Source organism: Myiozetetes cayanensis, unplaced genomic scaffold (genome assembly GCF_022539395.1).
Source record: "Myiozetetes cayanensis isolate MyiCay16 unplaced genomic scaffold, myiCay2020 scf27, whole genome shotgun sequence".
Classification (NCBI taxonomy): Eukaryota; Metazoa; Chordata; class Aves; order Passeriformes; family Tyrannidae; genus Myiozetetes; species Myiozetetes cayanensis.
This window is the reverse complement of record NW_026087488.1, coordinates 2,391,300-2,417,017: the sequence shown is the minus strand read 5'-3', so window position 1 is coordinate 2,417,017 and position 25,718 is coordinate 2,391,300. Positions and strand designations below refer to the sequence as shown.

Below are 25,718 nucleotides of genomic sequence, written 5' to 3'. Positions count from 1 at the left end.
TTAAGGTTAAAACCAAACCAAACCAAACCAAAAAAATCAAGCCCAGAACTGAACTGGGTATTTGGTGTTTGGGGATGGAGGAGGAAGAGAGTGGTCGGTTCTGCACCCCTTGGTGTGGCTGGTTTGAGCCGTAAGAGTGCGAGTAGATTTGTGGGTTTAGATAGTTTCCTCTCCTTACCATGACTCAAACGGCTTCTATTAAAAACAAGTAGTGGGGAAGGAAATTTCATAAGCTGACAGTCCCATCTCACTCTGCTCCTCGACACAAGTTGGCTGAGATGTAGGAATTCGTGTGGTTATGATGTGTGAGCCCAGGACTGTTTTATCAGCAGAGTTATGCGGCGCTGGTTTTGACTGCGCACGTTCCGGAGGGTACAGAGGTTCAGGCTGTTGCACAGCTCTGCAAAGCCTCTGCTACGTGATCCCACAGCAGAACGCAGGGAGGTGGGTGCCTCTGCTCCCAGCACCTGGTCCTTGTCCCACACAAATCAGTGGGACGAAGAAGGAGGGCCCCAACCAAGAGGAGGAGCTGGAGCAGGGCTCAGACACCCCCAAGAGATGGGTGTTGATCTTCAGAGGTGCCAAGGTACCACCTAAACATCTTGGGTTCAATATCCCTTATTTTTAATATCCTTTGCTTTTAGTATGCCTTGCACACAGGGATGAGGAAGCAAGGAGGGTTAGACTGGCTGCCTAACAGCCACTGATGGCTTTAATTAAAGCCCTTGAGTTAGTAAATATGCACAGAGTCTGGTCCAGGGAGATGCACAAAGCCCACAGTCAGCCCAGTAACAGTCCATGAACATTGCCATTTAAGCAGTTTCTTGTTTAACTTAGATTTATTCAATGACACATGCATTTCTGGACAGATATCTGAGTTCCAATGAACAACTTTTATAACCAAATATGAGAAATCTGTGACTGCAGTTTAGTCAATTAAGTACATTTCTAAAATACATGACTAGAAGAAAACCGGAGCAATAGAGAGAATTCTTCCAAAGAACAAAAAGAAACATTTCCATTTGCAATACTCCTGCCACTGATGAGTATCAGAGGGGGAGGAGGGCAGCAAGGAGACACGATGAGGAGGGAATAACATTATCAACCCTGTCCACACAAAGTCCTCCAGTTTCCAGTCTCTCCAGTTCATCCACGAACGCTCGTCACTTGCACGAACGGCGAGAGCTCCTCTGAGTTACGGAGATTCATCTCTCAACACGAAGAAAGCAGAAGCAACGGCGGCGAAACCGTTTGTGCTTGACCCAAAATGGCTTAGAAATATTTCCCCTCAACCCAACCCCTTCCTGAAGACAGCGAGAAAAGAAGCCGCAGGGCTATCAGGATTTGAAGACGGAGCCTCTTCATATTGCACAGGGACACAAGAGTCAAGATTTCGTGAGTGCGTTTCAGGAAAGGTCTGAGAGTCGTCGATAATCATCAGGGTAACGAGAACCATCCAGCGCCGCGGGAGCCGGCAGGTGACGGACACAGCGGGATTGTTTAGGCGGAGAGGCGGCTCGTTACCCTGTCTGGATCTCTCCTTGGATGTTCGGCTAATTTAGGGGAATCCCGTGGGGAACAGGCTGAGGGGCTGGTTTTCGTTAGTCGGGAGTGGGGACCGGTAGCCGTCGAAGTTGCGCGGGATGCTGCCGCTGGTGGAGCCCGAGCTGTTACTCAGCGTCTCTATGCTTCCCTCTCGCTGAAGCTCTGCAAGGGGAGAGAGAGCAGAGCCTGGTTAGTGTTTGGGATAAACCCAGAGAGCAGTTAGACAGAGTCTTCACTGACAAATCTCTCCTTGTTGTACCATCGCTCCAATGTTTGCTCATCACCCTTCTTTTCCGGAGTGATCTGGGAATCACTCCCGGGGATGCCAGCTCCTGGTTCTACTTCTCTGCTGGGCTCACGGCTCACCTGAGCCTAAGAGGAGCTGGAGGGAGGCATTACCTGCTGCCTGGCAGAGCAGTCCCTTCCCTGGGGTTGAGGCTGCTGACTCACGACATGTCAGGACTTGACAGTGGGGATGCTCATGGCAGAACTGAGCAGGGTACAAAGGGAACAGTGGTAGAGGATGGAACATCTTCCCTCCCAGCCATGTGGGAAGGGGGAATGGCAGCAGCACTGCTTACTGCTGGTGTGTACCAGCAGTGCATAACCACTGCCATTCTCACCTTGGGAGCACCAGGGACTTTCCACAACCTGTTATCCTGCCCAAATGGGCGAAAATAACTCCGCTTTTTCAAGTCAAAGAGAAAATATCCCCTTTCCTGAGCTGTGCCTCAAAGCAAAGGAGAAAGCAGCCTGGCTGTGGCTCTCCCTCTCTTGGTCACACACACCCAGACATCTCCCCTCTCTGACCTCCCAAAGCCTTTCCTGCTCCCTAATCTCGAAACAGGAGGATTTCTGTGTGTGCAGAGCGTCGTTTCCAGCCGTGGCCTCTCTGTGAGCCACTTGAACCCGGCGGTGGCCTCGGTGGCAGCAGCGCTGCTGGGCAGCGTCCCCCCGGCAGCACTCAGCAGTGGCAGGCAGGGTGAGATTAGGCAGAGCCCACATCCACCACAGGAATCCTCTCCCAGACACGCGGTGACAGGGGACAAGAAATATTCCGGCGAGTTGCGACGCGCAGCCCCGAGCGCGACTTCCGTCTGCACAGCCCGGGCTGGGACGGGGACAGGAGCTTCAAATTCCTCTGCTGCCAAGGGGGAAAGAGCACCTAAAGGGGCTCTAAGAGAGCTAGGGGGGACTTTTGACAAGAGCATGGGGGGGATCAGGACAAGGAGGAATGGCTTTAAATTGAAACAGAGTACATTTAGGTTGGGTATCAGGAAGAAATCCCTCCCTGTGAGGGTGGGGAGGCCTGGAAGTGTCCAAGGCCAGGTTGGACAGGGCTTGGAGCAACCTGGGATAGTGGGAGGTGTCCCTGAACATGGCAGGGAGGTGGAAGTGGATGAGCTTTAAAGTCTCTTCCCATGCCATTCATTTTGTGGATCCATATAAGGCAGAGGGGTGAACTCCTGGAGGAGACAGGCAGCTTTCCCTGTCCCTGCATCCTGAGTTTTGCTTGGTTGGGATGCGAAGGAGCTGGTGGAACTGGAGGAAGAGTGTCTGCTGCGGTCTCTGTAAAATATTCCTGCAGCTGCACAACTTCCACTGCCTCACCTGGGACATTTATCCTCCTGTGAACACTATGGTAGTCCTTTTGCTGCAGTGGGACTATGTGATAAGGACAGATCTATACACAAAGTGCACAGCAAAGCAAAAACTCCATTCTTTCCTAAACCAAAAAGCATCCCACCTTCTCACCCCAGCATCCTTGGACACTGCCCTGCTCCCCTCACCACCTGGGCACCGCAGGGCAGCAGCCAGGAGAGCACACACCTAGCAGTGAGGGCTGTGGGATTTAATCCCTCATCCTGGAGGCAACCTGCAGTGGAGATAATCTGCCCAGGGTACAAGGGAAACAAATCAGCAGGAAGCTGGTCACCCGGTAAGCAGCGGTGAGCATGACCTCAGCTGTGTTCACCACCATGCCTTGCCAGTATTCGGTGAAGGAATGTCCATGTCTAAACCTCTTCATTTTCCTCACATCCTTACTCTCCCATGAGTTCAGGAAGTACAAACAGTAATTTAAATCAGAGCTGAGTGGCGTATCCCACACTAATGCTGTGCTTATCCTGTCTGATTTGGGGCTTTTATCTCCCTCAGCACACAGCTGGTTTCGGTTAAAGGTCCCACGTCAGAGCTCAGGGCGCTGGGCTCCCCCGAACCCCGGCACGGCTCCTCACGGGGGGACTCCGCTCTCTCTTCCAGCTATAATTGATTTACAGGCAAATGTGTTTCCAGTAACCGTGGCTGAAGAAGGGAGGGAGAGGGACAGAGTGAGGAGCATTTGTTTCCCTGGGGCTCCTGCGTGGCTGTTCCTGCCCCTCAGGGCTGTGTCCTGCCTGTCGGTCGGTGCCTTGTGCGGGACCGCACGCCCTGCCGGGATGGGATTTGGGGGAATTTGGGGCTTTTCTGGGGTCTGCGGGATTTCTGCAGCCGGCAGCGCTTGTCACCTCTGCGGGGGCCTGCCAGGGGGTGGCACTGCAGAGACTGATGCCAGTCAGGGAAAAAGCCTGGATCAAAAATCAGGGGGAGACAGAGTGGGTGGGAGCAGGGCCTGGATGGGGTCCCATCCTGGCTGTGTCCCACAGCTCCGAGTGCAACCGCCCTGAGCTCCCCTTGCTGCTGCCAGGCAGGAAAACCTGACAATTCATGACAGGGATGGACAAAACAGAGAGTATGGAAGCTGCAGGGACTCAGGAGGAACTGGAGGGGATGATGTCCAGCCCTCCAGCCCCCTCTGGGATCAGAGGGTGCCAGGCTAAAACCCGGGCAGCTCCCACATCCGAGCTGCCACCCCAGGCACTGTGGATGGGACAGGCACGCATTCCCCATGGAATACGAGTCCGGACGCTCTCAAACAGCCCAGCACTGCAAACTCTGGAACTAATTAGCGGGCGAGGCAGACGAGCCGTGTATTTTGATACCCAAGGCAGCCCCGTAAAAGCGCCGAGCGCTGCCGCGGAGACACCGCCGTGCTCAGGAAATTGGGCTCTTGCCCTCACCCTCGGCCGGAGCTCCAGCGCGGCTGGGTCACGCCAGGGGGGCAATTAGCCTTTACATGGTCACCAGGGAATACCTGCCTGCATGGCTGACCCCCTGCAGCACCGCCAGCACGTCTGCCTGCACTCCCCTAAATTAGTCTGGTTCATTAATGAAGAATATTAGTTAAAAAATCCCAATACACAGTATTATTCTTTCCCCCAGCGCTTCCAGCAGACCAGGCCACAGCAGAGGAACATGGATGCCATTCCCATGGGAAGCTCAGACAAGGCTGGGAATAGCTCCATGACATGGGGACAACCTTCCTGTTACAGAGTAAAACTGGAGGATGATTTCTGATAGACCTGATGCCTGCACAGACCCAGCAAGTGCAGAAGAGCCACTGCAGTGTAGTGGGGCTGTGGGTACCAGGAGAAGTCAGTCCTCAAAACAAAAAGCAGCACTGCCTTCCCACCACTCCAGGGTGGGATGGAACAGCCAGGCCTTGTGGCCCAGCTGAAAAGGACTGAAATACCTCCCAGACCTATGGAAGACCCACCACATAACCAGCCAGACCACTGATGCCCTCCACGCTGGGAACACGCTGCTGAAAACCACAAAACAGAAGCAAACCCAAGGATCCCCTCACGGAATGATGGGACTGAGTGGCAGCAGAGCCCAGAGCAGCAGGATGAGGGCTCAGCACCGCGCCAGCAGAGCAGGACACGGCTGCCCAGCAAGTGATTTCGTTTACTCCGGTGGAGTTACGCCAGGAATGGACTTGGCCCCAGCATGTCTGAGGGTTATTGTATCTGCATTCCCCCATGCATATACTGTCGAGATGTATTAACTTCCTTAAATGTACCAGTAAAACAACCTCTTATGATACACTTTAATGAACTTGTACAGTAGCCAACAAATTGTGCATCATATAAAACCCATTCGGCCTTATAGACTCTCTGGCTATTTTGTAATAACTGCAATTTGCTTCTGCTGAAGCAAGATAACCAGGGTTGAGAAGTCAGGCTTTGCAGAAACCTAAATATTTGATCTGGGGGGGGGGGAGTGGGTGGGAGAAGGAAGAAAGGGGCCTCTGGGAGCTATTTATGGGGTCAAAATAACATGAGACCTGCTCTTCTCGTAGCATTTCCACCATCAAGGAAATGAAATACTGTGAGAAGACCAGCACTTGCATTATTTTGGCCCCATAAATGGCTCCCTGAGGCCTTCAGAAGCCCGTGAAAAACAAACACAAATACAAATAAATGCTAATACTGGAAACGTAAATACTAAAACCTGCCCACGTCCCCGGAGGAAACGACTCACAAAGTCCTGACTGCCCTAAAAAAAAAAAAAAAAAAAGGGAAAAAAGACGAAGGAACTGGAACATCTGCTGAAGCCATGAGGAGAAAGTCACTGCAGGGGAGCTGGGAACAGCCCTGCCTGTGCTTTTGACAGTAACAGTAATGGGCACCGCTGGCATCACCCAGGGTCCCAGAGTAGCAGGGATTTTCAGGGCACAGGTGCTTTCCACTGTGGTGGAGGCGGTGGCAGCAAAATCCTTGTGGTTGCCGGTGTGGGGAGGGAAGGTGGCACAGTGAGTGGCCAGCCAGGATCCCCACCCCATCCCAGGGGAGCCATCCCACCCCATGGCCCCACATCACACTCCAGGGCTGTGGGAACACCTGGAGAGCAACGGGGCATGGAAGGAGCCGCAAGCAGATGCTGGTGCTGCCTGCCTGGCATCGCTTCCTGCAGGCCTGCCCGCAGCCCGGCACCGACACAGCCCTCCCGCGGGGTGGAGGGTGTTCCAGGAGACACTGGAAATGAAACCTCGCAGGAAACAGGGCTTGCTGCTGATATTCCCGACAGCCACGCTGTGGTCAGACTGTCCTGGCCCTTGTTCTGCTGCCTGAGCCACGCTGCCCTCCCTGAGCTGGCTGCCAAGGTGGAGGGAGGAGGAAGAGGAGGAGGAGCTGCTCAGGGGACATCCCAGGGTCTGCAGGCCTGGGGTAGCAGTGCCATTCCCTGCCCAGTGAGGCGGCTGCACCCTCATTTCCAGAAAGCTCCAGGGACTGTCAAAGGACCCCGTCAAACCCAGAAAGGTACAAACCCCTGCCAAGCTTAAATGTGAAACCATTTTCTGGGGTGCATTAATTCGATGCCTGTAGAAAATCTATACAGCCCTCTTTTGCCCGGAACACTCATAAATTATGCTGCCTTTCTTATCCGTGCTCTCCTGCAGTGGCCCTCTCAAAGCCTTGGTATCTCCTTTATGTCTACTCAAAAAAATCTCCTCTCCGGTGCATTATTCCTCCTAATGGTTTTTCCTTTCTCTCTGTTTGCTTTCCCCTGTTAAGCACAGTTTCAAAATATCCTCCCAAATCATTTGCTGGAAGAGCTGACCCTTTCCTCCTTACCTACGGAGGGGCTGTCCGGGCTCCGGCGGAGCCGGGCCGGGATAACTGATACAATGACAGCAGCCTGATGTGTCAGGGCAGCGGGGAAGCGGCAGCAACTCTGAATACAAGAATTATTCTTCATCATCTCAAACTGTCACAACACATTACCCTCAAAGCCGCAGCTCGCTGAAGGAGTGACCCTGGACTGAATGGGAGAGTGCTCGGGGAAAGAACTAATTGTAGCCTCTTTTCACACGTCAGTCACTTTTCACAGCACCAAGCCTTTCAAGCTCAACTAATGTCAAGTTCCCTTTTCCTTTTGCTGGGCTGAGTATTTCTGATTTTTAAGGATGGCATTTTTTAAAGGAACAAGGTCTCTGGCGAGGGATGAGGCCAGGGAGGGGAGGGAAGGAAGCGTCGGAGTGAGCACGCATCAGAAAGTCCATCAGACGCCCTAAGACTCGTTAGGAATTAGACAATTAACAAGTAGGAATGCAGGAAGTGGGGTAATGGCCAGCAGAGCTCGAATCTCCTCGATTTCATTTCTGTCATTCACAGCGATTGTTTTGGGGAACTTCCCGGGCTCTGCCGCGCGCTGAGGGGCCGCAAACGCGGGAACGGACTCGGCCCCTTCCTGAAATCAGGATGCAAGACAGGCATTTTCCAGTGGTGGGGGACAGAAACAAGGTGCTGCTCACTAAACCCACCTCTCCCCAGCCACACAAGCAGTTTTGAATAAACGGCTAAAAGGCCAAAATTCGAGCCTCATTTTAAAACCAAAGACAATTCCCTTCCTTTGGAGGAGAAGTGAGGAGATTCCCTGCAGGCAGAGCTCTGGGAATGACAGCCTGGTCCGTGATCTGGGGCAGGCACACGTAAGGGCCCTTCATACCTCCTTGTCTTTAACTGAAATCCTGACATATTCTGCAACAAGGACTATTTTTTCACCCTTACATTTACACAATGCCCATCACGGGGGACTTGCAGAACTGACTGGGGCTTCTGAGTGTTACTTATTAACTGTAATGAATAATAATTATGTAGCTTCTGCCATCTGGATTCTCACTCAAAAGGGTCCTATATAAAGGGAACGCTAAAAGGCAATTTGTATCAACACAATGGAAGTCTTGAGGATCTCTTAAACTGTAATTTACACAACGCTCCCCAGTGAATGGCTTAGTTAAACATTTTAATTTTCCTGATTGCTGCCGAAGGGAGCGGGATGTGCTCCCCTGGAGGAGCTCACACCGGCCCTGGACACTGACACACACTTGTACACGGAAAAATCTCCATCTTTCAGTATTTAGACAACATCCCAAACTCTGCTGGATGCTTTTGGCTCTATTTCTGCATGAAAATTCTCTCAGAGCATCATAACTGGTGCCCAGGGGCAGCAGTGCTGCTGCCTGGGACCCGAACAAGGTGGAGAAGAACTCCAAACCCAGTGTGAGGTCACAGACTGAACCGGGATGCAGAAATACTGGGATGCTTGGAAACTGCATTACTGCTACTGCTGTTGGAGGTTTTCCTTGAGTATTCCTTTTTTTTTTTTTTTATGAAATGCAATTATGCTAACGAGGGAGCTCTAATTATAATCCATCTCCACCACCCTTGGCGGCTGCTCGGAGCGAGGACCCGCGGAACTGGCACCAGCCCTGCCGGCGGCTCCGGCCCTGGGGAGGGCAGAGGGGGGCACCACACCCCTGGGGGAACCTGCACTTTGGGGTATTGGGATAAACAAAAATCGTTAGTGTTAAACTGCAGCGAAACGAAAGCACTGAGTTCTCATCGAAGCTCTTAATTTTCCGAGCTCCTTTTCATCTGAGATGGCTGAAATTTCTGGGCAAACGTGTTCTTGCGCTGCTCCTTTTCCGAAGGGAGCACGGACAGAAAGTCAGATCCCAGTTTTATATATTATGATAATGTTTAAAAGTCCATCAAAGCTGCTCCCTGCCCCAAGCCTTGTGCCTGTTTGCCTGCACTCCAACACCCAGCACAGGCAGCTGTGGGAACAGATTTCCTGTGATGCTCTGGGTGGTTGTGATGACCTTCTCCTAAGAAATGCTTCTTTTTAAACCAGCAGTTTGCAGAAAAGAGATTTTAAACTCTGTTCAAAAGAGAAAATTAAATTTAAAAAAATTAAAACTATGGCACTCGAACGTTGAAAATCAATTCCCGCAACCTGAAAGATGTTGAGACACCATGAAAGCACCTCCATTAAATTTTCAAATAAAGAAGACTGGAAAACACTGCCTGAACAACTTCTGTGAAATGAGGGTTCAGTGGCCTATGTAAAATATTAGTTACTGTCAAACTACCTTACAATAACTCTAATGCTGAATCCACACAGAGTTGGCTCATGCCATGCACTTGGAGATGAAACCTGGCATCTTGGAACAAAGGTGGCAGGATCCAGCAAGGAGATGAGGATGTACAGGAGGCAGGAGAGAACCAGGGGAACCAAGACTGAGCCTTCTGAACATCTGAGCCCCTCTGAGACCCCAAATCTCGTTTCTAGTGCCTGATTTCACTGTGGAGATGCCAAACAACTTAACACTTACAAAATGGGGAGGACACCTGAACTTACAGAAACGTCTGGGTCTCCTTCAGGCACAAAGTGATTGGGGAGATAAGGAAAGAACGTTTTCATGCATGAACTTCTGAAGAATTTTGTCTACTTAAAAAAAAACCCAAACAAACAAAAAACAAAGGCCAGCAGCTTGTTTACCCCTTTAGAAAGAGACTCCAAGAAGCTCCATACAACTCAAGCCCACGGAGCAGGAGACCCAAGAGTTTGGCATCTCGCCAGACTTGACTCTGAGCATTTTATGGAAGGTCAAAAGTGCACCAGATAAAGGACTGGCATTTAGAGGGAGAATATTCTTCATGATAGGCACTTTCACAATGACTCTGCTGCTTTTAAAAAATAATCTCAAGTTTCCTAGAGCTGTATATTTTTGTAAAGAGGTTTAGGATGTTTTCCTACATAAATGGCACTTCAGAAGGATGAGTTGCTGATTTTAGTCAGTATGTGAAATTTCAAAAGCTGCGACAGTCAGATGCTTGTGGAAGACAATTTCTGTAGCCCATCGCATCCTGCAAACCATGTACATTTCCAGAAGAGGTTTTTAAATGCACAGGCAACCGTGGTTGTTTGAGCTTAAAGGAATTCTCTCCTACCCCATGCTGAAAGTTTAGCTATGTTGCTACTATAAAATCCTGTAAGATATTCTATATGTAATACATGTTTTCCTGTGTGAGCCACTGCATAGACGAGTTTTTTAATGTACTTAGGCAGAACTATCTCGCATCTTCAGTTACGCAAGCAGCACATCTGTGTATATCAGACCAAAAGCATTTGCAGAGAAAACACTGTATTAAAATTCCTGGGTTTGGTCTCTCATTCCCAGGGTTATGGGAGTGCCTCGGATTGCTCAACACTGACCCCTCTGTCAGCCTCGACTCCACAAAGGAAATTACAAACTCAAAGTAAAATGCATGTTTATGACACCTACCAGCCCCGTGTCCTGCACCCACTGCACTCTTGGGATCTGACTCAGGAGTTCTGGAGGTAATGATGCTATTCCTGAAACACCAGGCTTCTATCCAGAGCAGGTGTGGGCCCCACGTGTGGATCTGAGCATCCCCCTTCCCACTAGAGCTGGAGCCCCGTGAGGTCTCGGGATGGGGGGTCCTGTCCCAGAGGAGGCTGCAGCAAAGTCCCCCTGCAGGAATGCGATGGCCAGGAGAACTTGGGGAGTGCTGGGGGGTTCCTTCTCCTCCTTGGGCTTGGCCAAGCAGTCCCAGCAAAAAGGCTGGGTAAGGAAAAGTTGCCTGAAGGTCAAACCCACAAACCTGGTGGTCACCTCAGGGTCTGGGCAGTGCTCGCCAACACGCTGCACCGGGGATTTCAGACCTCACCCTCCAAATTTCAGTTTCTTTTGCAGCTAAGACCCGATTTTTTCCTCTCTGTGATTCTACCTCAGTCATTGGGCCTCCTTAAAAACCCTCAGGTAGGAAGGGAAGGCAACCCAGAGGAGCACAGCTCCCGTGCTCAGTGTATCTTGCGTGCGTGCACTCTGTGCTCCTGACACAAACACACTGCCAAGCTCATTTTAAGAGTATAATATTACAAAGCAAAGTAATTCTGGCACAACTTCTAGTACTTCTGACACAAAGTGGCCTTTTGGGCCAGTGAGAGGCTCTGGGCTGTTCCCCCAGTGCAGAGTGATGCTGAGGAGGAAGCTAGACCAGACTGGAATTTGGGTTTGATTCAAAGGAAAAGTTGAAAGTCTGGGGGAAGCAGATGCTCAGCTGGTCCAAATCAGAAGAATTTTGTTAAAGCTCACGAAATGATGTCACCACAGCCTCAGCCTTGTCTGCTCATCTAAACAGTTCAAGGCTCTCGAGTCGGGAGAGCTCAGGTGGAGATCTGAGGAGCAGAGTCGTCCTCCTCTCACTTCCCCAGAGCTAGTTTAGTGTCACTGAGGAACTCCAAACCCACCCAAATAATCCTAATGCAACTTATTTAGTCTATCTAGTCAATTATTTTAAAGATGATGTGGACATGGCTGCTTCAAGCAGACCAATTTTCTATGCACAGCCCTAATTTTATGAAGCACTCAGAGCTCGCAGTCGGCCCCTTAAAATCAAGGCTTTACCTTGGCCGAGTATTAACTCGGCCTGGAAAAACAACAGGCCAACCTCGTGGGCTCTCTCCTTTGCAGGATTGCTTGGGGCTCTTAATACACTCTCTCTTATTTATATAGCTCCAAATTCTGATGTTAGACATAAATATGAAAGAGCCTTGATAAAAACGACATCTGAAGCTTAATTCGGCCCTTCGTTAATGGAGCTGTTCAACACAGCAGTTCCCATTTGTGCTCCTGAAACCAGAAGGCAGCTGGAAATAGTAAATTGGGTGGTTTTGCTTTTTCAAAAGTCATATTTTAAAAACTGTTCTGAGTATTGATTCTGTTATGCTTCATCTTTGTAGTTACACTCTTACAAAGGCGTGGATGAGCTGCAGCTGCTGGAGGGGCACGTGGTGGAAGGTAACCCTGTGTGTGAAATCTGAAAGACCTGATGGCAAACCAAGGCATTCCTCTGGTCACATCCCACAGAAAAAAAGGTGATTTAAATCATCTCAGGCTGGGCAGATCCTGCCTTGCACTTGGGCATCTGGCAGTGAAGCTCACGTAAGTACCTGCTCCTCGTGTTGGGCTCCTCTGCAGACTTTTCGCTCACATTTGGATGGGTGGCCAGCCATGTTTCCAAAAGATAAACCAAAGAGACAACACAATCCTGGCATAAGATAATAAAAAGCTTTTTTTTAAGGGTTTGGATAAAAGTAGCCCTGAGTGGAGGCAAGAAAGCACCCCCAAATCTCAGGTTAGGGATCTGTCCCTGTGCAGTTCCCCTCCCACTGCTGCCTCCATGGCTGCAGATGAGGGAGGAAGGCTGGGAAGTTAATTTGCCTCTTGATTAAGACTCCAAATGTCATTTCTACCTGACATCAGGGCTGTGCCTGTGCTCTCCATCCCCAGCCACTCCTGGCTCCTCGCTCCCATGCCATGATACCAGCTTGGAGCTGGAACACAGGGCAGGTCCTGGTTGCTGACCCTGCCAGCACCTTCCTGCCTGCAGCCTTCCCAGAAAAACCTCTTTAGAAACAGCCAGAGAAGTGATACTGACCTTTTGTCTTTCACAACACCATCAGCTTTTGGTGTAAACACAGAGTTCATGGGCTGGGCAGTTACCAAGAAAGTCACTGACCAAGGGAATAACAAATAAATACCAGAAATAAATAAATACAAGAAGATGGTGTTTGAGCTCTGGGGGTCTTTTTGGAAAATGGGATAAAAATGCCTCACAAAGAAAAGGGCAGTCAACAGTTTATGTCCTGGAATGGCCATATTACAGGGAAGGTGGCTTCCTGGAGTGTCCAGAGGTGACACACCACCAGCCACATCAGACCCTCCCAAATTTGGTATTTTTTCACAACAGTGGACAGTTGCTTCTAAAATTCATCCCCTCACCACCTGCTTCTGTCTGCATGGAAAACTAACTCCTCCCTCCCCAGCATGCAGGACAGACTGTGGGGAAGCTGCTTCCTGCCCGTGATGGGAAATGCCTTGGAGGAATCTCCAAGGTTCTGATGTCTGACGAGCACAGGGCAAAGCCAGAGAGCACCAAAGCACCACCACCTCATCTGAAGAGACAGGAATGGAAGGCAGAATAGAAGCAACAGGAGTGGGGGGATAAGCTATTTACATTTTTTAGGAGTTTCTACTCATTTTCTAACTTAGCTCACACCTTCTCAAGCACTGATGTCACTTCACAGGGCACCACCAGAAACACACAAAAAAAGCAACTGGCTTAGGATATTTTTTGTCTATGTTTTGCCTCAACAACTTTTTCAGCCTCTGAAGGTACAACTTCCATTTTTACAGGAAGAATGTCCCTTTGGAGGTTCAATCACCTGCATGAACCTCTGCAGGGGCCCAAACACCTTCCCCTTTTGTGGGGGCAGCAGCGTCGATGGTTTATTCATTTCCAAAATGCTTCCAACCAATTTGTCTTTTTTTTTGTTTTTTCTTCCTCTTAGCATTTCTGGGCACACAATATTGAGCAATAATAACCAGAGGAGGATGAAAACTGCTGCAGCTTGAGAAGTGAGCTCAGGATATGATTCCTCCTCACCGGATGCCTGGAAGATGTCACTGAAATTCTCTCTCCCTTAGTGCAACCCGTGTGGAGCCAATATGAACTCCCAGCAAAGTGCTTAAAAAGCCATTATTTATAATAACTGTTAAATGATGAGACATTGTTTACCCAGATTGTAAGATAAATTCTCACTTACAGAATGCTTCCCTGACCGTCCTGAACGTCATCTGGTTTTTATTTAAATGCAAAATGAAATTAGGCTCCCAATAACACAGCAGAAGAATTCAATAAGATGGGGCTTTTCACTTACAGTTTAATATTAACATTTTCTCATAAATGTTAATGAATAAAAGTCTACTGTTTTATGTATTATCCATGGTGGGGAGACAGCAGGCTAGGAATGGAAGGGAAGCTAATCTTTTCATACCACAAATTAGGATATATACTTCAAGGAGAACTAAGCGTTCCCAGCATTGCCAGGGACCTGGCCACAACCCTGCTTCCTCTGGATCTGGTCCCACAGGGATGCTCCAGGGAGTCTCCTTCCCCACTGATGAGTGAGATCCTCCCTCAGTCTAAATCCCCTTTGGGTTCGTTTCTCCTTTTCCCCATCCCTCTCCCCTCCTGCCTGACCATATCCCCTAAGACACCCTACAAGCATCAGACAGCCACCACCACCATCAGTCAAGGCCTGCTATTCTCAGACTCCACCATGGACAGCAAGGCAGGGTTATGGCAAAAAACAGATTATTTGTCTGGTATTCTTTAAGAGAAAGGGATGATGAGAGGTGAGGGCAGAGCCCAACAACAGCAAATGGCACAGCATCCAAAGGTGTGGGAGAAGGACCTGGAGATGGCAGAGGTGGCACCTTGGGAGCTCACCAAAGGAACTGTGCCTGCTGATGCCAAAGCAGGAGCTTTGGATCCTGCTGTGGAAGAGGGGCTGAGAGCACTGGAGGCTGCAGGGCCAGAGGGTTGGCTCACACCAGGACATTTGCATTCTTTTGGCTCTTGACCTTCCATTTACTGCTGGGGGTTTTGCTGTGTTAATGTGTATTTTGCTGTTTGGTGACTCATGCTTCATCCTACCTCCCTAATAAGTGTTCATTTAACAGTTTGACTGCTTAGCAATTTATTGCACAAATGGGTTTCCATCCCACAGCCTCCTCTCCCATCTCCCCCGGAGAGGGTAATGCATACTTTATGAGAGCTTTGTGATGGCCTGTGCTGCACACCCCAAAAATCAGCAAATCCCAAACAGCTCTCCAGGGCTGCTGGGCCTGGGAGGAGGGACAGGAACTGTCTTGTCTTTATTCTGCCACCACCTCAGCAGCTGCAACAAGTTTTGGCTCACAAAACAGCTGTAAAAATACCAGTTCTGGTTCAAATGCTGGGAGACGAGGGCTCTTATACTTACTAAGAGAGATATGCTTGCCATAAGTCGTATTCTACATAAAAATACCATGCAAAGAATCCTACAAGGAATGACAAGGTAATTACAGAAATTAGAGATGGAAAAATCCTGTAGTCTCCTGCCCCCCTGCTCAGTGTGGGACCACTCGGTGTGGGGCAGACTTCAGGCCTCAGACTTTTAAAGGGAAGATTTAATAAACACTGAGAAATATTTCTAAATATTTAGAAAACTCAAAATAACAGATTTCCAAGCCAAGCTGTGCAAACAGAAAATGAATTTAGAAAACTTGTTAAAAAATCAACAGCTTTTGCTGTTGTGCACCAAAATATATTTCTTTGGGTTAGCAGGCATCGCCTCATGGGCGGGATGCTGCATGTGGAGCTGGGAATTCCCTGTGGGAATACCTACCGTGGCTCTCCTCTTGTTCCCCCTGGAATTAACAGCAGAAGCCTCAGGGATGCAAACAGCTGAATGCTTTAGGAGGGACTCAGCAGACAGTCAAATGTGAGCAAAGCCAAGCGAGACACGACAGAGTTTTAAATTTTCCCATGAAATTCTGGAGTATTGCAGTGAATTTGCTTCATCATTAGGAGGAAAAACAACAACGCAAAGGAAACCAAAACAAACCCCATCACAATAACAAATCTCTAAGGAGAAAGGGAACTGTGTCTCTGCTCGCCACTCTGAGACAAAGCACTGCAAGGAAAATGTCCAGTTCCAATAATGTCGTAACCTGATTACAGCCTGACCAGAAGAGCTAAAACACTTGCAGAACAATGAGTAAGGAATTAAGTTTTAAATTGAGTGCTGGCCCTATCTCGTGTCACTTCTTTATATTCCAGGAGAAAAGGACACTGCTGAGCTCATTCCACCCAGAGCAGCGTGGATGCCTGGATGCAGGCACCATTTAGTCATCTCCTACGTGTTCCTCCCCATTTCTCTCTCCGGGAGGAACGACAAATCCCGAAATGTGACTGCACTTTGCTTTATTATGATATCGATTTTTCTGCAAAGGGAAAAGTGCATTTGTCCCCCAGGTCTGTGCGCTGGCAGGAAAGGGTTAACAAAATGTTTATCACAAAGCTGGCTTCAGAGTTGAAAGTAATGTGATCAGTAATGAATTTTGTGTTACATTAGGTTGTATAAATGGACAGACAAGCGCAGACAACAAGTGGCCAGGAGTCGGGGCTAATCTAATGATGTAAAAATAGAGACAGCACCAATTATACTTGGGGCCAGCTCAGAGCTCCTGCAGGGACTGCAAATGAATAGGTACAAATCAAATTACTGACTAATAGACGCACTACAAGAGAGGGCAGTCAATGCTAAATACATTAGGGCCTTGTGACCTCTCTGCTCTGAACAGCAGAATCCTAAATTTGACTTAAATTAAAAAAAAAAAAAAAATCAAAGAAACTCTTGTTCGTTTAAGGAGAGAAACAGAACAATGTTATTTGTGAAATGACTTGAGACACTTTGATTTTTTTTTGTTTTTTGGTTTGTCCCCCTACAGCCACGTTAGGTACATGTAAGCCCTTGGAAAGCTGAGAGAGGGTTTGCTTTTAGAACAAGGGAAAAAAAAATATTCTTTGTGCAAAAGTTAAGACCTGATAACAATACAGTTGTGTTACATACCAAAACATTTCAAAGCCATGTGCCTCTTTGGGGTGATGTTTTTTACTGCTACTTCACCGGCTGTGTCTGTATCAAAAATAAAATATTTCTTAAAAAAAATGCCTTGATTTAATAAGAAGAAAAAGAGAAGGAATCTCCCCACACCACAATTGATAATAAGCAAATGCAGTTGATCAACTTGTTACCAAGTGGCAGAAAGTCAGAGCTGTCTTGTGGCTTCAGTGCTCCCTTTAGAATTTTTCTACAAACAGCAATGAACTTAAATTCCCACCAGAAACATTCATGGTTTCAGCATTCACATCCCCCTCCCCCTTAAATAATGTATGACCCAGAAGAACTTCCACTAAAAACTCCCAAGGTTGGTGGCAAAATGGATTTGGAGACCTGAGAAACTACAGGGAAATGAAAAATGCTCCTCCTAGCCCTGTCAGGGCACTGGGATGGGACTGCTCAGGGACACCCTTGGGCAGGAGAGAGCAAAAAGCCCAGGCTGAAGTGCTCAATGCCCCAAAATGTGTGCAAGGCCAATGTTCCTCTTGTCCAGCACTTCAAAAATAGTGGCTCCTAAAGAGCCTGAATTTTCCTTCCTTTTAAACGAGGCCCATCCAAATAAACCTTTTGCAGGAAGAACTGCACTGAGCTCTTCGACTTATTTGAGGGGGTAATTTAATCTCTGACCCTGGGATGAATATTCTGAAAGTTCAAAGGCTGCTTTTAGCATGGATGTTATTTGATCCACCAGTGGGTTTGCTGCCCCAGCTGGTTTTGCACTGAACCTGTGCAGAAACCTCTTGGCTGAAATGCTCTTTGGAGGGAAAACCCACTGCTCCGTGTTCCTGTGTTCCTACAGCCCGTGTCTGAGTTGGAATTAGGACCAGCTGAGGAGAGAGAAGGGGAAAACTGTCTTGGATAAATTAAAAGGAAGAGGAAGGAAAGGAGGGAGAGAGGGAGGAAGGGAGGCAAGGAGGGAAAGGTACCAATGGAAGCTCTGACTCTATAAAGGGCTAATCCTGTTCCTGAAACTAAATGTACAGATACATCTATGCCCAGGTGGCTGCTGATCTTTGAACACAGCTTGTGAGCACAGATATCTTTGGAAAAATCCCCAGGAAGGATGTTCCTTGCACAGGAGTCACTGGCTCGCTCTCCTCCCTCCGCTTCCCACCTCACCCAGGCACACCGGGAAACGTGTGACTTCACTTCTCCAACCCCCAAATTTCACATTAAGATCTCAGAATCATCCCCTGCAAATCTCAGAGGTGTCCAGACCCTGAGTTAGGCTCAGGCTGGTGTAGCCACACGGTGTTTTGGCTGAGGACCAGGATCCCAAGTGCCCGGAACATCGATCCCGGGTTTCCTACGGGCTATTCCCCAACAGCACGTCTAATTAGCTCCACTTACTTACATCCCATTAATCAGGTTAAAGAGTTTGCTTCAACATATGAGCTTCCTTCATCGCATTATGAGTTTGTTCATGAAGTTTGGAAGGAATCCAGATGGTTTCCTCCGAGGGCCAGAGGTGCAACTCACCGCTGTGCCATGGGCTTCCCACGGGCTTGGAGTTTTGCAGGAGTTTTGGAAGAAATATATATTTCAAAAAAAAAAACCCTATCCTGTTGCTCAGGCTGTAATGGTTTGGCCCCCTATGATAGACTGATTTCAAATATTAAGCCTAGAAATTAGCAAAATGCATTTGAAAGCTTGAGAAACGTACTTGCTGAAGCAATAGGTGAATCAGAGGATTTACTGATTACTAAACAGTATTTTTGGAGGAAAAGATTTCTAGCCTGGGCTGGCAATTTCTGCATGTCCAGTTGAAGTGGAATGCTGTCAGAGATATTTGTCTCCTGAAAGCACAGTTTTATAAATCACATAAATCTTTTTTTTGGGGAATGCACTCTGAAGTTCCAGCACACACTCAGAAGCTGCACTGCAAATGTAAATATTGTAGCTGCTTGAAAACAAAGCTTTGCAAGCAAAAGAGGGCACTGACCACTAACATTTGGTAGTAGACCTAATTTTTTTTTAATTCAGTGAGAGTTTGACAGAAACAGCAAAAACATCTTTTTGCATCTTTGCCAATTTACGCCCTCTTCGGAATGAAATGTGTATCTGGGCTGACAGCTTATGTACAGCAGACTCCACTTAAGATAGACATGGGTCGTCTGGATAATTGGATAACAAGGAGAAAAGCTGGTTTCCCAATCAAGTCAACTAGCTGGATGACTGGAGTTATCATTTAGGTCACAAGGAAAGGAGATTTTTTGGGGGGGGTCACTTTCCAGACCTGGTTCTTCTCCCATCCACTGTCCAACAGCCCTTGGCAACCAGTTGGAGTTGGAGGTGGGAAAGACCCATCTAATTGCCCTTCCTTGCAAATGCCAGATTATCCCTCATGTTTTTAGCATCCTCCAGTGTGATGTTTCTGGTATGACCCATCTCTGGGTCATTTCTGCCTCTGCCAGTAGCCAGGACCCAGGGTTAGCGTTGCCATTCCTGCTTTGCAGTGCAAGGGGGCAGGTAGGAAACAAAGACCCTGCAAATATGTCCCCCCCCTCAGGTCTGTGCACCACAAGCACATGCTTCCTCCTCCCTCCTGCAGCATATCAGCCCTGATTACTATATAAATCTACGTGTCAGCTATGCCCTAACAGTTAAGGCATTAAAAGAATCTATTTATCTCCTGCCATTAAGTGCATGTCAGGGCCAGTTGAGCACTTGACAAAGTCTCACTGTCCACCCAACTGCCCATTTTTTGTCCACACAGTGGACCTGTGCACTGCACATGCTCCATCTGTTGACATTCCGAGTCAGAAATGTTCATTAATTCGTGCTGCATCTCGAGTAAGACTTTGCAAGTTTCGTTAAATCTCTGCAAAGTCTATTCAAGGACTGAAGTGAATCCAAGGAGCACCAATAGGGGTTACAGCGTGCATAACATAAAGGCATGAGCAAGTTAAAATAAGCCATTTTAGGATTATTAGAAGGAAGATTATAACTTCCACAATTCTGAGTGCAATGCAGAAATATAACCACTGGTTTTAGAAGCAGCACCAACATAAAAATCAACTACCAACAAGCAAACCTACAGCGTGTCCTTTTCTGTTGAACTCTTTGCTGTCCTTTTGCTGCAGTGAGTGGGCAGCAGAGAAACCAAGGGAGAAAAGTGCATGTTTTCAAAGCTAAGTCAGTTCAGCTGAGGTTTGGTTACGATGTGAGTGGTTTGGGGGAAGTGAAAACTCTCCAACAAAGACACCTCTTTGAAGCAAGGGTAATGCAGCTCCACACTTATCTTTCCCCATTTATTAAGCAGCAGATGAGCCCTTCCCTGCGCTCCCAGCCTGAGGAACGGTGCTGGCAGTGAGTGCCAGTTGACTCCCTGGGCAAGTGCAGCTCTCCAGGTACCATCTGAGCAGGAGAGAACTTTTTTATGTCTGTCTGGTAAGAGGAGCAGCTCAAGAGCTGTTAGGGGATGGAAGTGGAAAGGGCACGGGAGTTCAACGCCTTATCACTAGGTTTTCTCTGCTGCTCTGGGTCACCACATGCCCAGATCCTGAGAATAAAGTGTGTTAGTGGTAGAGAGGATCCCACAACAGGCAGGAAAACCCAGAGTGTTAATGGGAGAGGGAGGAGGGCGGTGGGATGGGGTGAGCTGGGTCAGTGCTCACGTTACTCATTATTGCTGCGCACATTTGCTGCTCTGAGTTGGCACCCACCTTACCCTCATTAGGGAGATTTATGTGTCTAGGAGTAAAAGCAAGGAGAAACTTCTTTGGATGAATTTTTGCTCAGTGATGGCACCCCTACAAACAGCTCCTTGCTGCCTTTACACCTGCAGTGCTGTGAGCCTCATCCTTTTTGCCAAAGAGGTTGGCTCTCACTGCCATCAGCTGGGCTTGGTGGAAATGGAAGGAAAATACAGGGCTCTGCCTCCGACAAAGTTCTTGGTTTACAAGATAATAGACTGTGAAGTCTCCAGGGCAGTGAGTCACCTTAGCTTGGCACGTCTGGAAGGCTTCAGCTTTCAGAGAAGGTATTCCCCTCACCTTTCCCCTACCATCCCCAGCCTGAGGGGTGCTGACCCTTTATCAGCAGTGGATACCCTCCCAAAGTTCACACTGATCACAGTGGGGGTCAGTAAGTGATGAAATATGTGCCTTTCTCTATTTTCACAGCCTGTTTTTTCCACCTTCCCAGCCCTTTAGAGACATGAGCTGATTAAACTCCACACCAGCACGGTGAGGCACCTCCACCCTCACTGCAGTGATGGAGCTCTGGAGTCATGGACACATGAAGTGCCTCATCCCAGGGAACAGGCTGGCGAAGAATTTGCACCAAATCTGTGACAGACTCAGTCTTCAACCAACTCTTTTTGTTAATACCAAATCTTAAACCATCCTTTGACTTCATCTTTCCCAAGATGGAAATCAGAGGAGAGACAGCTGGAAAGGTGATCAGCTGTGTTACAAGGGCTTGAATTCTGCTCTGAATCGTCCTCCTCCCAGACTGTGGGAGGTAGATGCAGTTTTGTACCTGCTGTATGTGCTCAAGGGTGACCCACCTGCAAAGCAGGGCAGGAGCTCTGGTGGGAGAGACCCTGAGCCTTCTGGGGGAGCAGGAAGAGCTCAGAGCAGCACAAGACCCTCAGCAATACACGAGGGCAAGAGCAAAAGGAAGAGACAACTCCTGCCCCACAAAGCCTTCCTGAAAAGATCCAGGGGCTGGCATTCCCACACCTTCCTGCCAGAGTTTCTCCTCCTTTTCTTTCCTGGGCAAGCTGCCAGAAGAGCAACAAGTGAGTTGGCAGCTGATGTCAGGGGCCACCATTACTGTGGGGTGTTTTTACTAGAGGTGTTTTTCAGAACAAGCCGAAATTAATGGAGACAATAAAACCGCAATAACTGCACTTTAATTTCTGAGCATCTCCTACCACCGGGCCCCTCCTGACAGCATAATCTCTGACGTGCCGTTCCATTTACTTAAACAGATGATATAATTTATCAATATAATGGACACTGATGAAGATGGATTAATTTGGATTACAGAACCAGCGGCTTGTGTCCTATTCAGGACACAAAATGAGGATATGTGTGATTATGACATTGTTTGGAGCAGGGCGGGCAAGGGCAGCAACCTGCAGAGAAACTCGGGTGCTCCTGGGCTGGCAGGAGAGGGAGGAGAGCCCTTGTGATAAAGGGTTTCACATGCCAGTATTTTCCTTTGAGTTATTTAAGGCTTCTCAGCCTGTGTTTGTGTGAGGTATCACTAATTCCCTTCCATGAATGACACCCCCTGCCACCAAAAGTTAATCAGAGAGAGAGAGAGTACAGAGAAAAGGAAAAGCAAAAACTTAAAAAAAAAAAAAAAAAAAATTAAAATAAAATCACCATTGGGTGAGATGTACGTGATCTCTGATCACACCTCTTCTTTGTACCTGTTCCTGATCCCACCATGTCCCTGCTGGGGGACTCGCACATGGCGTCGGCCAGGCGCTCCCGCAGGCCCTCCTCCGTGTGCTCCATGGACGACATGTGGCGCAGGCCGAAGTTCTCGGGCCAGCTCCCGCACACCTCCAGCAGGGTCACGCTCCGGTCGAAGGCACCTGAAAGAGACCAACGGGACACGGTTGGGATGCACCGGCACCGACCTCCTTCCCACCCCACCCTGCGGAAGGGACGGAGCCCTTCGCGCCTTGGGGCCGGGGAAGCTTATTTGAGCAGCTTGGTTGTAAGTGTTGGTGCTACCAGCACAGCAGGGCAGGCAGAGCCCTAAATAACGACCAACCTTGACCAAGCGGTTGTAAACAAAAAGGTTAAATTAAAACACAGCCCCAATTATGGTCTCGCACCGACGGGAGTCACAAAAGCAGCTAATAATGCGAATGTGAATGATTGTGGAATGTTAAAAGAAATATATATATATTTTTAAGTGTGTGTTAGACATCTAGAAGTAATTTTTAAAAAGTTGATTTGTCTTGGTGTTACCAGCACAGCAGGATTAGGTAGAGCCCTGAGTACTGACCAGCTTTAACCAAGCAACTCTAAGCAAAAAGGTAAAATTAAAAATACAGACCCAATTCTGGTCTCACAGCAGTGAGAGTCATGAAAGCAGCACAATAACAAAACGTGAATGACATGCAATGTTAAAAATACACACATATGTTTTTAAGTATATGTTAGACAACTAGAAATTGCTTTTAGAGTTGATTTGTCTTCCACTGGGCTGCTGCTGAGATCCCCTTCTTACCTCACACAATGGAAACAGCCAAGTCAGTTTGCCAATAGGCAGAAATTTCAGCTAAAACCCCTTTCTTGCTCTTAAACAGAGAACTGCAACAGCGTGGCAGAGCTGCCTGGTGTCTGAAGTGTGCCTGCTGAAGGAAGAAAGCGAGCCCTTCCCTCAGTCTGGGATATCTGTGGGTTTTCTCTGTTCCTGCCTGGTGAAGTTTTAGGTCAAACGTGCTCCAGCAGAGACTCTTTCACCAGCAGCACGTTACTGAAGATGCTGGTTCTTGTGAGGGAGCGCACGTACCTACAAAAGATACTTCAAATAACCCCTTGACTCGCAGTTATTACCTCATTCACAGCAGGGGATGATGTTCTGCCGAACGCAAAGATTAGATTCTGAATTCAAGATCACTTCAAAGTACAAATTAAAATTATTCTCCTTTATTATACGGCGAGTCTTCTGCGAAGGCTTACTTAAATCATTCCCACTTGGAACAAGATTACAGTTATGCTTTGTTGCTTCAAGCACATACCATTTGCTCCACTATTAGGTAACTGAATATGCAGCGTTTATTGTGCCTGGTTTCTGCCAGCCTACCGAGCTGGGGGGGGGGGGGGGGGGTGGAAAATGCAAATGCCAATGGTTTCTCAAAGTTAAAAGTACATGAAACACGTCCTTGTTATCAGGCCTTTGGTTTTCCCCTTTGATCAGCCGTCAGAAACTATCTACACTTGTAGTCTGTGACTGTACAGCTTCACAACACACCCCCTGCCACTGACAGGTGGTAATAGAAAGGGTGAGAGACCAAGCCCCGCGGCAGGCGTCCCTTCCTCTGATAACGTCCAAAGTACCGGGTGATAACCGTTAGTAAACACTCGGGCAGCCAGTTAATCCATACATCAGCAAAGAGGGGCAGATAATTTTGAACTCTAATGGCATGGACAAAAGCACCAGGGCTGGCATTTCAGGGATTTATATGGGCTGCAATGGTGACTTCTGGCTCCTGAATTTCATCGGCGCGCACGACTTTTGATTTATCTCCTCGCCTGGCTGCAGAGTGGATTCCTGGCACTAGAAAACCATCAACACTAAAATGGACCTCTACAAAATGGGGCCGTGGCTCTTGTGTGATACATGCACTTGAACTCTGGATGAATCCCAGTTTAAACCAAGAGGAGGAATGACCAAATATTTCAACTTTTAATGGGTCTTTGGATTTATAAGGTTGCTCCAGTCTACTAATTTGTTTTAAAGCAAGGGTTCTTGAGGTTTGTTTGAGAAAATGCAGCAAGAAGGAGAAGTGATTCTGATGATGTCTAAGTCTCTGAAACATTTTCACGATGTCAGCTTTCCTAAAGGCAGGAGGAAAAGCAAAACTTGGGTCTTTTTTTGAAGCTTTTTTTCCCCCCAAGCCATCCTTCTATGGTTTCATGCAACCCTGAGCCTCCCACTCTGCACATACTCCAAGACCCCCCAGATCTCAGCTGGTTTTGACAGGGCTGTTCACATACCCAGAGAGCCACTGGGGGGGCTTTTAAACCTGCTTCCCAAACCCCAGGGAAGCAGCGGGGGGATGATGAGCTCCCACAGGTTTGCAGGGCTGCGGCAGAGATGAGAAATCTCCTCTTTCCTGGTGTCTGCCTTTATTCCTAAAGTGAGAAATGGGAGCATTTCTGCTCCTATAAGCAGACATATGAATAATAAGGCAAATGGCTTTTGAAGCTCTGCCAAGATGCCTGCTTATGTGTACAGGGAGAAACTTGGTGGAGCGCCGGGCTCTGGCTCCTGAGATACTTGAGTGAGAGCAAAGGAGACAAGTGCAGCGTTACCCCTGCAATCAGGGCCAGGAGCTGCCAAAACTTCTTAGCAGCAACGTGTGAGGTTGCAAGTGTTAATGCAAATGCAGGTTAGAGGGATTAACTGCACTGGAAGTTTTCTTGTTAAAAAAAAAAAAAGAACTGTAAGGCTGGGGAAGCTCTAGTTTTATCTTTCCTCCCTTTTCACTCCTTCTCCATGTTAGCAGTGCACATCTGGCAATGCCATCGATGTCCAGACATCCAGCTGTGGTTCAGCAGCCACCACTGCAGCCCGTGGGTGACTGCCCTGCCTGTGAGTAACAGGAGAGGTCTGTGCACCAGCATCTGCTCTGTGCTGCAGTGGAACCCACAGATTCCTCCTTACTTCCATACACACACTGACAAAAGGAGTTCCAGATAAAGCTGACCATGCAGAGTGTGACTGAGGTTATTCCAGGTGTAGGGGTAGAAGATGGAACCTTGTTTGAGAAGGCAGGTCCTTTCCTACTGTAAATCCCTGGCTCTGTCCCTTTCTGATGTAAAACAAAAGCACTTCAGGAAAAACAAGACCAGTTGTCACAGACCTTCCTGTCTGTCCTGCCACTGCATCAGCACACAGCACGTGTAACAGAGCAAAATAATTTTTTCAAGGCAGAATTAAGTCCTGGGTATTTTTACACCTTGGAAAATTCTTCTGAGGAGTGTGTGACAGGGCAGTGGGCTGGTTGCTCCCAGGAGCCTGTGGGTGCTTTGCCCTCTGAACATCGTTCCCAACGGCACACGGGTTAATGGCATTAAACTCACGCTGACAGCAGCTCACCCTATCTCTGCTATTTATTAAATTGTAATCTCTCTCTCTCTCCCTGGCTGCCTTGCTCTCCCCTTTTCAATCCCAGTATCTCACTTGATAACGGATCAAATTCCCCATCGTCGGCCAGCGGGAAGTTTACAAATAAACCTCGGTGGAGCGTCCTGCTCCCAAAATCCCCCAGACCC

General features: G+C 48.2%; 1 protein-coding gene across 8 annotated transcripts in view; it reads right to left on the bottom strand.

The window, feature by feature from the left end:
* Window positions 1–820: 820 nt before the first annotated feature.
* The window catches only part of BCAS3 (BCAS3 microtubule associated cell migration factor), a 302,017-nt gene continuing 277,119 nt past the window's right edge, over window positions 821–25,718 (bottom strand). For 2 of the 8 annotated variants that reach the window (XM_050321860.1, XM_050321861.1), the window contains 3 exons: window positions 22,133–22,300; window positions 16,699–16,764; window positions 821–1,707 (listed from right to left, as the gene is read on the bottom strand). In XM_050321860.1, the coding sequence (XP_050177817.1) occupies window positions 1,559–1,707; window positions 16,699–16,764; window positions 22,133–22,300 (383 nt within the window). In that variant the 3' untranslated portion in view covers window positions 821–1,558. Of the gene's footprint in view, window positions 1,708–16,698; window positions 16,765–22,085; window positions 22,301–25,718 lie in introns of all 8 variants that reach the window. The other 6 variants (XM_050321862.1, XM_050321863.1, XR_007629761.1 and 3 more) reach the window with 5 other exon arrangements.